General features: G+C 64.9%; 1 protein-coding gene across 1 annotated transcript; it reads left to right on the top strand.

Annotated features, from left to right (window-relative positions):
- Positions 1–4,903: 4,903 nt before the first annotated feature.
- Positions 4,904–10,934, top strand: RDH8 (retinol dehydrogenase 8; the record flags this gene model as incomplete). Its single annotated transcript, XM_062631082.1, has 3 exons — positions 4,904–5,058; positions 8,485–8,646; positions 10,755–10,934. Coding segments are annotated over exons 1-3 (448 nt in total), but the record flags the coding sequence as incomplete, so codon positions are not given.
- Between the last annotated feature and the right edge of the window lie 2,062 nt (positions 10,935–12,996).

Here is a 12,996-nt window from a genome sequence, read left to right as displayed (position 1 = left end):
TGGGGAGCAGCGCTCAGCACCCATAGGGAGCAGCGCTCAGCACCCATAGGGAGCAGCGCTCAGCACCCATAGGGAGCAGGGCTCAGCACCCATGGGGAGCAGGGCTCAGCACCCATGGGGAGCAGCGCTCAGCACCCATGGGGAGCAGGGCTCAGCACCCATAGGGAGCAGCGCTCAGCACCCATAGGGAGCAGGGCTCAGCACCCATAGGGAGCAGGGCTCAGCACCCATAGGGAGCAGGGCTCAGCACCCATGGGGAGCAGGGCTCAGCACCCATGGGGAGCAGGGCTCAGCACCCATGGGGAGCAGGGCTCAGCACCCATCGCGGCCGCTGCGGCCCCGGCCCTGCCGCTGCCTGGGTCCGGCCAAGAGGCTCCGGCCCCGCTCCAGGCAGCTGCGAGCTCCGCGTGGGTGGGGGGAGCCCCAAGGGGGGAACCCCCCCTCCAGCGATGGGATCCAGCCCAGATCCATGGGGCACCCCCAATCCATGGGGCACCCCTTATCCATGGGGCCCCCCTTATCTATGGGATCCCCCCATCCATGGGGCACCCCCATCCATGGGACACCCCCATCCATGGGATCCCCCCATACATGGGAAACCCCCATCCATGGGATCCCCCCATCCATGGGATCCCCCCACCCATGGGATCGCCGTTATCCATGGGACACCCCCATCCATGGGATCCCCATTATCCATGGGATCCCCCCATCCATGGGGCACCCCCATCCATGGAATCCCCCCCCATCCATGGGGCACCCCCATCCATGGGGCACCCCTTATCTATGGGGTCCCCCCCCATCCATGGGATCCCCGTTATCCATGGGGCACCCCCATCCATGGGACCCCCCCATCCATGGGGCACCCCTTATCTATGGGATCCCTCCATCCATGGGATCCCCATTATCCATGGGATCCCCCCACCCATGGGATCCCCCCATCCATGGGGCACCCCCATCCATGGGGCACCCCTTATCTATGGGATCCCTCCATCCATGGGATCCCCATTATCCATGGGATCCCCCCACCCATGGGATCCCCCCATCCATGGGACACCCCCATCCATGGGACACCCCTTATCTATGGGATCCCCCCCACCCATGGGGCACCCCCATCCATGGGATCCCCCTATCCATGGGACCCCCCCCATCCATGGGGCACCCCCATCCATGGGACACCCTTTATCTATGGGATCCCCCCCACCCCCATCCATGGGACACCCCTTATCTATGGGACCCCCCCACCCATGGGATCCCCCTATCCATGGGACCCCCCCCACCCATGGGACCCCCCCATCACCCAAATGGGGTTCGGACGGGAGGGGTGTCCCCAGTTTACCCCTCCCCCCCCCCCCGGGTCTGATCCGGCTCCAGCAGCGCCGCTCCCAGGCCCCTCCTGACCCCGCTTCCTGCCGGGGGCTCCCCGGGGACCCCCCCCGGGGCTGCGAACCCCGGGACCGGGGGGGGCAGAGCCGGAATGGGGGTAGGACCCACAACACCCATAGCCCCATAGCACCATAACCCCCATAGACCCATAGCCCCATAACCTCATAGCCCCATAACCTCATAGTCCCAGAGCACCATAACCCCATAGCCCCATAACCTCATAGCCCCATAACCCCATAGCCCCATAACCCCCCATAGCCCCATAACCCCCCATAGCCCCATAACCTCCATAGACCCATAGCCCCCCCATAGCCCCATAACCCCCATAGCCCCCCATAGCCCCCCCATAGCCCCATAACCCCCCATAGCCCCATAACCCCCATAGCCCCCCCATAGCCCCATAACCCCCCATAGCCCCATAACCCCCCATAGCCCCATAACCCCCATAGCCCCATAGCCCCATAGACCCCAATAGCCCCCGTAACACCCATAGCCCCCATAGCCCCGTAACCCCCATGGCCCCATAGCCCCCATAACCCCATAGCCTCTCTAGCCTCCATAGCCCCATAGCCCCCCTTAACCCCCATAGCCCCCATAGCCCCCATAGCCCCATAGCCCCCATAGCCCCCCATTGTCCCCATACATCCCCATCGCCCCCATAACCCCATAGCCCCCATAGTCCCCATACCCCCCCATAGCCCCAAAGCCCCAAAGCCCCCTAGTCCCATACACCCCATAGCCCCCATACCCCCCACACCCCCCACAACCCCCATACCTCCCATTGTCCCCATACACCCCATAGCCCCCATAGCCCCATAGCCCCATAGCCCCCATACCCCCCCATAGCCCCATAGCCCCCATTGTCCCCATACACCCCCATAGCCCCAAAGCCCCCATAGCCCCCATACACCCCCATAGCCCCCCATAGCCCCCATACACCCCATAGCCCCCATACACCCCCATAGCCCCCCATAGCCCCCATACACCCCCATAGCCCCATAGCCCCCCATAGCCCCCCATAGCCCCCCATAGCCCCCCATAGCCCCATAGCCCCCCATAGCCCCATACACCCCATATCTTGTCTGTCGTGGGGGTGTCCCCAAACCTTGTTGGGGGAGGGGGGTGCCCCCCACCCCCCCCACCCCCCCCTCCCCCCCTGTCCGTGGTGCTGAATGCGCCCCCCCCCCCCCCCGGTACCTGCTCGGGCCGCGGGCAGCGCCTGCAGCGCCGTGAGGAGCGCGGCGAGGAGCGGGGCGGGTTCCATGGCCGGGGCTCGGCGGGAGCGGAGCCGAACGGGAACGGGAACGGGACGGGAACGGGAACGGGAACGGGACGGGAACGGGAGCGGAGCGGAGCCGAACGGGAATGAACGGGACGGGAACGGGAACGGGACGGGAACGGGAACGGGAACGGGAACGGGGACGGGACCGGGGACGGGAACGGGAACGGGAACGGAACGGGAACAGCGGGAGTGACGGGAGCGGGAACGGGAACGGGAGTGACGGGAACGGGAGTGACGGGAGTAACGGGAACGGGAATGAACGGGACGGGAACGGGACGGGAACGGGAACGGGAACGGGACGGGAACGGGAATGAACGGGACGGGAACGGGAACGGGAACGGGAATGAACGGGACGGGAACGGGACGGGAACGGGAACGGGACGGGAACGGGAGGGGAACGGGAGGGAACAGGAATGAACGGGACGGGAACGGGAACGGGAACGGGAACGGGAACGGGAACGGGAATGAACGGGACGGGAACGGGAACGGGAACGGGAACGGGAACGGGAACGGGAATGAACGGGACGGGAACGGGAACGGGAACGGGAATGACCGGGACGGGAACGGGACGGGAACGGGAATGAACTGGAACGGGAACGGGAACGGGAATGAACGGGATGGGAACGGGAACGGGAACGGGAACGGGAACGGGACGGGAACGGGAATGAACGGGACGGGAACGGGAACGGGAACGGGAACGGGAACGGGAATGAACGGGACGGGAACGGGACGGGAACGGGACAGGAACGGGAATGAACGGGACGGGAACGGGAACGGGAGGGGGGAGGGGACGGGAACGGGAGGGGGGAGGGGAGGGGGGGAGGGGGGGGAGGGAGCGTCCGCCCCCAGCCCCGCTGCCCCGGCCCGAGGGAGGGAACCGGCACTGGAAGGGGGGGAGGGGGGGGAAGGAGGGGGAGGGGGGGGAAGGGGGGGGGGAGGGGGGGTAGAGCCTGGGGACACAGAGAGGTTATGGGGGGCGGAGCGCGAACCCCACAGAGAGGTTATGGGGCAAAGAGAAAACAGTGAGGTTATGGGGCACAGAGACCGGACCCACAGAGAGGTTATGGGGCACAGAGACCGGACCCACAGAGAGGTTATGGGGTGCAGAGAGCGGACCCACAGAGAGGTTATGGGGCACAGAGACCGGACCCACAGAGAGGTTATGGGGAGCGGAGAAAACAGTGAGGTTATGGGGCACAGAGAGCGGACCCACAGAGAGGTTATGGGGCACAGAGAGCGGACCCACAGAGAGGTTATGGGGAGCGGAGCGCGAACCCCACAGAGAGGTTATGGGGCAAAGAGAAAACAGTGAGGTTATGGGGCACAGAGATCGGACCCACAGAGAGGTTATGGAGTGCAGAGAGCAGAGACACAGAGAGGTTATGGGGCACAGAGCTCGGACCCACAGAGAGGTTATGGGGAGCGGAGTGCGAACCCCACAGAGAGGTTATGGGGTGCAGAGATCGGAGACACAGAGAGGTTATGGGGGACGGAGAAAACAGTGAGGTTATGGGGCACAGAGAGCAGACCCACAGAGAGGTTATGGGGTGCAGAGATCGGAGACACAGAGAGGTTATGGGGCACAGAGATCGGAGACACAGAGAGGTTATGGGGCGCAGAGCACACACTGAGGTTATGGGGCACAGAGACCACTCTGTGGTTATGGGGCACAGACCCCACATTGTGGTTATGGGGCACAGACCCCACATTGAGGTTATGGGGCGCAGAGCACACACTGAGGTTATGGGGCACAGAGACCACTCTGTGGTTATGGGGCACAAACCCTACACTGAGGCTATGGGGCACAAACCCCACACTGAGGCTCTGGGGCACAGGTCCCCCACCATGGTTATGGGGCACAAACCCCACACTGAGGCTATGGGGCACAAACCCCACACTGAGGCTATGGGGCACAGGTCCCCCACCATGGTTATGGGGCACAAACCCCACACTGAGGTTATGGGGCACAAACCCCACACTGAGGCTATGGGGCACAAACCCCACACTGAGGCTATGGGGCGCAGACCCCACACCGTGGTTATGGGGCATAGACCCCACACTGAGGCTATGGGGCACAAACCCCACACCGTGGTTATGGGGCATAGACCCCACACTGAGGCTATGGGGCACAAACCCCACACTGAGGCTATGGGGCACAGACCCCACATTGAGGCTATGGGGCACAGACCCCACACCGTGGTTATGGGGCACCTCCCCCCCCCCCCAGCTGCCCTTTGCTCCCTCTCCCCACGTGAGCCCTGAGCCCATAAGCGCCTTTGGCGCAGCCATGGCCGCCCCCCCGGCCCGCACCGTGCTCGTCACCGGCTGCTCCTCGGGCATCGGCCTGGCCCTGGCCGCGAGGCTGGCGACGGACCCGGGGGGGCGCTTCCGGGGTGAGAAATTGGGGGGGGGGGGATGGGGGGAGGTGTGGGGGGATGGGGGGGGTGGGAAATGGGGGGGGGATGGGGGAGGGGGGGGATGGGGGGGGAGAGAAATGGGGTGGGTGGGGGATGGGGGGGGGATGGGGTGGATGGGGGGGGAGAGAAATGGGGGGGGGATGGGGGGGATCGGGGGGAGAGAAATGGGGGGGGTGGGAAATGGGGGGGGGGATGGGGGGGATGGGGGGGAGAGAAATGGGGTGGGTGGGGGATGGGGGGGGGATGGGGGGGGATGGGGGGGGAGAGAAATGGGGGGGGGAAATGGGGGGGGGAAATGGGGGGGGAAGGGGAAGGAACCATTGGGTTACCTGGGGGGGGGGGAAATGGGGGGGGGATGGGGGGGATGGGGGGGGAGAGAAATGGGGGGGGAAATGGGGGGGTGGGAAATGGGGGGGGGGGGGGAATGGGGGGGGGGGGGAGAGGGGAAATGGGGGGGGGGGGGATGGGGGGGGACCCATGGGTGGATGGGGGGAGAGAGAAATGGGGGGGGAAATGGGGGGGGAGGGGGAGGGGGAGATGGGGGGGGGGAAATGGGGGGGGAATGTGGGGGGAATGGGGGGACGGGAAATGGGGGGGTGGGAAATGGGGGAGGGGGGTGGGGGTGGGGGGGGAATGGGGGAAATGGGGGGGGGGAAATGGGGGGAGGGAGATGGGGGAGGGAAGATGGGGGGAGTGGGAAATGGGGGGGCTGGGGGGAAATGGGGGGGAGGGGAGATGGGGTGGGAAATGGGGGGGGAATGTGGGGGGAGGGGAGGTGGGAAATGGGGGTGGGGAATGGGGGGGAGGGAAATGGGGGGGTGGGAAATGGGGGGGAGAGGGGGGACTGGGGGGGAGGGAAGATGGGGGGGAAATGGGGGGGTAAATGGGGGGGATGGGGGGCTGGGAAGATGGAGGGAGTGGGAAATGGGGGGGAAATGGGGGGGAGGGGAGATGGAGGGAGTGGGAAATGGGGGGGGAATGTGGGGGGTGGGGGGGTGGGAAATGGGGGTGGGGAATGGGGGGGGAGGTGGGGGGAAATGGGGAGGGGGGAGATGGAGGGGGTGGGAAATGGGGGTGGGGAATGTGGGGGGAGGTGGGGGGGAGGGAAATGGGGAGGTGGGAAATGGGGGGGGAGAGGGGGTCTGTGGGGGAGGGAAGATGGGGGGAAATGGGGGGGGAAATGGGGGGGATGGGGGGGAGGGAAGATGGGGGGAGTGGGAAATGGGGGGGGGGAGGGGAGGGGGGGGGGGGATGGGGGGAGGGCAGATGGGGGGTGGGAAATGGGGGGGGGGGGGGGAGGGAAGATGGGGGAGTGGGAAATGGGGGCCTGGGGGAGGGGGGGGAATGGGGGTGAGGGGAGATGGGGTGGGAAATTGGGGGGAAGGGGTGGGTGGGAAATGGAGAATGGGGTTGGGGAATGGGGGGGATGGGGGGGAGATGGGGGGGAAATGGGGGGGGAATGGGGAGGAGGTGGGGGGGAGGGAAATGGGGGGTGGGAAATGGGGGGGCTGGGGGAGAGGGAGGGAAGATGGGGGGAGTGGGAAATGGGGGGGAATGGGGGGGAGGGGAGATGGGGTAGGAAATGGGGGGGTGGGGGATGGGGGGGAATGGGGAACGGGGTTGTGGGAAATGAGGGGGATGGGGAATGGGGGGAGATGGGAGATGGGGGGAGAGGGGGGCAATGGGGGGGAATGGGGGAATGGGGGGGTGGGAAATAAGGAGGCAAGTGGGGGGGGATGGGCAATGGGGGGATGGGGGTTAGGAAATGGGGAGGATGAGGAATGGGGGGTGGGGAAATGAGGGGGGATGGGAAATGGGGGGGGATGGGGAATGGGGGGGGAGATGGGGGCCTGGTCCCCATGGGGTGAGCCCCGTGTTTGCAGCAGGGGGGGAAGTGGGGCTGAGGGGGGGGCAACCCTCCCTGTATCCCTCCATCCCTGTATCCCTCCATCCCTGTATCCCTCCCTGTACCCCTCTCTCCCTGTATCCCTCTCTCCCGATATCCCTCCCTCCCTGTATCCATCCCTCCCTGTATCCCTCCATCCCTGTATCCCTCCCTGTATCCCTCCCTCCCTGTATCCCTCCATCCCTGTATCCCTCTCTCCCTGTATCCCTCCATCCCTGTATCCCTCCCTCCCTCCCTGTATCCCTCCATCCCTGTATCCCTCTCACCCTGTATCCCTCTCCCTGTATCCATCCCTGTATCCCTCTCTCCCTGCATCCCTCCCTCCCTGCATCCCTCCCTGTGTGCACCCAGTCCCCGCTGTCCCCCCGCTGACCCACAGCCGGGATTAGCCGCGGGCAGGGATAAGCTCCCGGTTACCCAGGCAGCTCCGGGAATGCCGGCCGGGATTGACCCCAGTGGCTCCCGATGGGCTCCCGATGGGCTCCCGATGGATCCCAAAGGATCCCAATGGCTCCCCATGGGCTCCCAATGGATCCCAGTGGGCTCCCAAATGGCTCCCCATGGGCTCCCAATGGATCCCAGTGGGCTCCCAATGGATCCCTATGGGTTCCCGATGGGCTCCTGATGGATCCCAATGGATCCCAATGGATCCCGATGGATCCCAATGGCTCCCAAAGGATCCCAATGGCTCCCGATGGCTCCCAATGGCTCCCAGTGGCTCCCAATGGATCCCACTGGCTCCCAATGGGCTCCCACTGGCTCCCCATGGATCCCAATGGATCCCAATGGATCCCAATGAGCTCCCAATGGATCCCAATGGATCCCAATGGCTCCCGATGGCTCCCAATGGGCTCCCTATGGATCCCAATGGATCCCAATGGATCCCAATGAGCTCCCAACGGGCTCCCAATGGATCCCAATGGATCCCAATGAGCTCCCAATGGCTCCCAATGGCTCCCAACGGCTCCCAATGGATCCCAATGGATCCCAATGGATCCCAATGGCTCCCAATGGCTCCCCATGGATCCCAATGAATCCCAATGGCTCCCGATGGCTCCCAATGGGCACCCAATGGGCTCCCAATGGCTCCCAACGGCTCCCAATGGATCCCAATGGATCCCAATGGCTCCCAATGGCTCCCAATGGATCCCAATGGCTCCCAATGGGCTCCCAATGGATCCCAATGGCTCCCAATGGCTCCCAATGGGCTCCCAATGGATCCCAATGGCTCCCAATGGATCCCAATGGCTCCCAATGGGCACCCAATGAATCCCAATGGCTCCCAATGAGCTCCCAATGGATCCCAATGAGCTCCCAATGGATCCCAATGGATCCCAATAGATCCCAATGGCTCCCAATGGATCCCAATGGCTCCTGATGGCTCCCAATGGGCTCCCTATGGGCTCCCAATGGCTCCCAATGGGCTCCCAATGGGCTCCCAATGGATCCCAATGGATCCCAATGGCTCCCAATGAGCTCCCAACGGCTCCCCGCAGTCATCGCCACCATGCGGGACCTCGGGAAGAGCGGGAAGCTGGAGGAGGCCGCGGGATCGGCCCTGGGGAGGACGCTGAGCATCCGGCGCCTGGACGTGTGCAGCGACAGCTCCGTGGCCGAGTGCATGGCGAGCATCCCCGGGGGGCACGTGGACGTGCTGGGTGAGCGGGGCGCCCATGGGGGACATAGCGGGTGCCTGTGGGGCTCACCTATGGGGGAGCTATGGGGCTCACCTATGGGGGACCAATGGGGGACCTATGGGGGAGCTATGGGGCTCACCTATGGGGGACCAATGGGGGACCTATGGGGGACCTATGGGGCTCACCTATGGGGGACCTATGGGGCTCACCTCTGGGGGACCTATGGGGGACCTATGGGGGAGCTATGGGGCTCACCTATGGGGGACCAATGGGGGACCTATGGGGCAGTTATGGGGGCTCACCTATGGGGGACAGTTATGGGGGGCTATGGGGCACCTATGGGGGAGCCTATGGGGCTCACCTATGGGGCAATTATGGGGGTGCTATGGGGCTTATGGGGGACCAATGGCTATGGGGGAGCTATGGGGCTCACCTCTGGGGGAGCTATGGGGGACCTATGGGGGACCTATGGGGCTCACCTATGGGGGACCTATGGGGCTCACCTCTGGGGGAGCTATGGGGCTCACCTATGGGGGACCTATGGGGGACCTATGGGGCAGTTATGGGGTGGCTATGGGGCAGTTATGGGTGGCTATGGGGCAGTTATGGGTGCCTATGGGGCAATTATGGGGCAGTTATGGGGTGGCTATGGGGCAGTTATGGGTACCTATGGGGCAGTTATGGGGGGCTATGGGGCAATTATGGGGCAGTTATGGGGTGGCTATGGGGCAGTTATGGGTGCCTATGGGGCAATTATGGGGCAGTTATGGGTGGCTATGGGGCAGTTATGGGTACCTATGGGGCAGTCATGGGGTACCTATGGGGCAGTTATGGGTGCCTATGGGGCAATTATGGGGCAGTTATGGGTGGCTATGGGGCAGTTATGGGTACCTATGGGGCAGTTATGGGGGGCTATGGGGCAGTTATGGGTGGCTATGGGGCAGTTTCAGGGCAGTCATGGGGTACCTATGGGGCAGTTATGGGGGGCTATGGGGAAGTTATGGGGCAGTTAATGGGGGGATATGAGGCAGTGATGGGGCAGTTATGGGGTACCTATGGGGCAGCTATGGGGTAGTTATGGGGCAGCCATGAGGGAGTGACGGGGCAGCCATGGGGCAGCCATGGGGCAGCCATGGGGCAGTGACGGGGCAGTGACGAGGCAGCCATGGGGCAGCCACGGGGCAGCCGTGGGGCAGTGACGAGGCAGCTGTGGGGCAGCCGTGGGGCAGCCGTGGGGCAGTGACGTGGCAGCTATGGGGCAGCCGTGGGGCAGCCGTGGGGCAGCCATGGGGCAGCCACGGGGCAGCGATGGGGCAGCCGTGGGGCAGTGATGGGGCAGTCATGGGGCAGCCATGGGGCAGCTATGGGGCAGCCACGGGGCAGCGATGGGGCAGCCGTGGGGCAGTGATGGGGCAGTGACGGGGCAGCCATGGGGCAGCCGTGGGGCAGCCATGGCAGTGATGGGGCAGTGGGGGCAGCCATGGGGCAGTGACGGGGCAGCCATGGGGCAGCCAGCCATGGGGCAGTGATGGGGCAGCCATGGGGCAGTGACGGGGCAGCCATGGGGCAGCGATGGGGCAGCCATGGGGCAGCCATGGGGCAGCCATGGGGCAGTGACGGGGCAGCCATGGGGCAGCCATGGGGCAGCCACGGGGCAGGGGCAGTGACGGGGCAGCCATGGGGCAGCTGTGGGGTGCTTTGGGGCAGCCATGGGGCAGCCACGGGGCAGCGATGGGGCAGCCGTGGGGCAGTGATGGGGCAGTCATGGGGCAGCCATGGGGCAGTGATGGGGCAGCCGTGGGGCAGCCATGGGGCAGTGATGGGGCAGTGATGGGGCAGCCATGGGGCAGTGACGGGGCAGCGATGGGGCAGTGACGGGGCAGCCGTGGGGCAGTGACGGGGCAGCCACGGGGCAGCCATGGGGCAGCCACGGGACAGTGACGGGGCAGCCATGGGGCAGCCACGGGGCAGCCATGGGGCAGCAATGGGGCAGCCATGGGGCAGCCGTGGGGCAGCTGTGGGGCAGTGATGGGACAGCGATGGGGCAGCCATGGGGCAGTGACGTGGCAGCCACGGGGCAGCCGTGGGGCAGCCGTGGGGCAGTGACGGGACTCACGTGTGGGGCGCAGTGAACAACGCAGGCGTGGGGCTGGTGGGGCCGCTGGAGAGCACGAGCGTGGAGCAGATGAAGGGCGTCTTCGAGACCAACTTCTTCGGGGCCGTGCGCATGATCCGCGCCGTGCTCCCCGCCATGAAGCGCCGGCGCAGCGGCCACATCCTGGTGCTCAGCAGCGTCATGGGCCTGCAGGGTGAGCTCAGCACCCAACCATGGGGGTCCCATTGAGCTCAGCACCCAAACACGGGGGTCCCATTGAGCTCAGCACCCAACGGGGGTCCCATTGAGCTCAGCACCCAACCAATGGGGGTCCCATTGAGCTCAGCACCCAACCAAGGGGGGTCCCATTGAGCTCAGCACCCAATGGGGTCCCATTGAGCTCAGCACCCAACGGGGGTCCCATTGAGCTCAGCACCCAAGGGGGGTCCCACTGAGCTCAGCACCCAACCATGGGGGTCCCATCGAGCTCAGCACCCAATGGGGGGTCCCATTGAGCTCAGCACCCAAGGGGGGTCCCATTGAGCTCAGCACCCAATGGGGGGAGCATGGAGCTCAGCACCCAATGGGGGTCCCATTGAGCTCAGCACCCAATGGGGGTCCCATTGAGCTCAGCACCCAACCATGGGGGTCCCATTGAGCTCAGCACCCAACCACGGGGGTCCCATTGAGCTCAGCACCCAATGGGGGGAGCATGGAGCTCAGCACCCAATGGGGTCCCATTGAGCTCAGCACCCAATGGGGGGGGGGACATTGAGCTCAGCACCCAACCATGGGGGGGTCCCATTGAGCTCAGCACCCAAGGGGGGTCCCATTGAGCTCAGCACCCAACCATGGGGGGGGTCCCATTGAGCTCAGCACCCAACCAAGGGGGGTCCCATTGAGCTCAGCACCCAAGGGGGGTCCCATTGAGCTCAGCACCCAAGGGGGGTCCCATTGAGCTCAGCACCCAATGGGGGGGTCCCATTGAGCTCAGCACCCAAGGGGGTCCCATTGAGCTCAGCACCCAACGGGGGTCCCATTGAGCTCAGCACCCAACCATGGGGGTCCCATTGAGCTCAGCACCCAACGGGGGTCCCATTGAGCTCAGCACCCAACCATGAGGGTCCCATTGAGCTCAGCACCCAATGGGGTCCCATTGAGCTCAGCACCCAACCACGGGGGTCCCATTGAGCTCAGCACCCAACCATGGGGGTCGCATTGAGCTCAGCACCCAACCACGGGGGTCCCATTGAGCTCAGCACCCAACCAATGGGGGGTCCCATTGAGCTCAGCACCCAATGGGGGGAGCATGGAGTTCAGCACCCAACCATGGGGGGGTCCCATTGAGCTCAGCACCCAATGGGGGGAGCATGGAGTTCAGCACCCAACCATGGGGGGTCCCATTGAGCTCAGCACCCAATGGGGGTCCCATTGATCTCAGCACCCAAGGGGGGTCCCATTGAGCTCAGCACCCAATGGGGGGTCCTATTGAGCTCAGCACCCAATGGGAGTCCCATTGAGCTCAGCACCCAAGGGGGGTCCCATTGAGCTCAGCACCCAATGGGGGGGTCCCATTGAGCTCAGCACCCAAGGGGGGAGCATGGAGCTCAGCACCCAATGGGGGTCCCATTGAGCTCAGCACCCAACCATGGGGGTCCCATTGAGCTCAGCACCCAACCACGGGGGTCCCATTGAGCTCAGCACCCAATGGGGGGGGCATGGAGCTCAACACCCAAGGGGGGTCCCATTGAGCTCAGCACCCAAGGGGGGTCCCATTGAGCTCAGCACCCAAGGGGGTACTATTGAGCTCAGCACCCAACCAAGGGGGTCCCATTGAGCTCAGCACCCAATGGGGGTCCCATTGAGCTCAGCACCCAACCAAGGGGGGTCCCATTGAGCTCAGCACCCAAGGGGGGGCCCATTGAGTTCAGCACCCAAGGGGGGTCCCATTGAGCTCAGCACCCAATGGGGGTCCCATTGAGCTCAGCACCCAACCATGGGGGGGTCCCATTGAGCTCAGCACCCAAGAGGGGTCCCATTGAGCTCAGCACCCAATGGGGTCCCATTGATCTCAGCACCCAAGGGGGTCCCATTGAGCTCAGCACCCAATGGGGGTCCCATTGAGCTCAGCACCCAAGGGGGGTCCCATTGATCTCAGCACCCAACCAAGGGGGGTCCCATTGAGCTCAGCACCCAAGGGGGTCCCATTGAGCTCAGCACCCAATGGGGGTCCCATTGAGCTCAGCACCCAATGGGGGGGTCCCATTGAGCTCAGC

Source organism: Pezoporus occidentalis, unplaced genomic scaffold (assembly GCF_034315485.1).
Source record: "Pezoporus occidentalis ecotype Australia unplaced genomic scaffold, CSIRO_AGI_Poc_V1 ctg366, whole genome shotgun sequence".
Lineage (NCBI taxonomy): Eukaryota > Metazoa > Chordata > Aves > Psittaciformes > Psittacidae > Pezoporus > Pezoporus occidentalis.
This window is presented reverse-complemented; position numbering and strand designations above follow the sequence as displayed.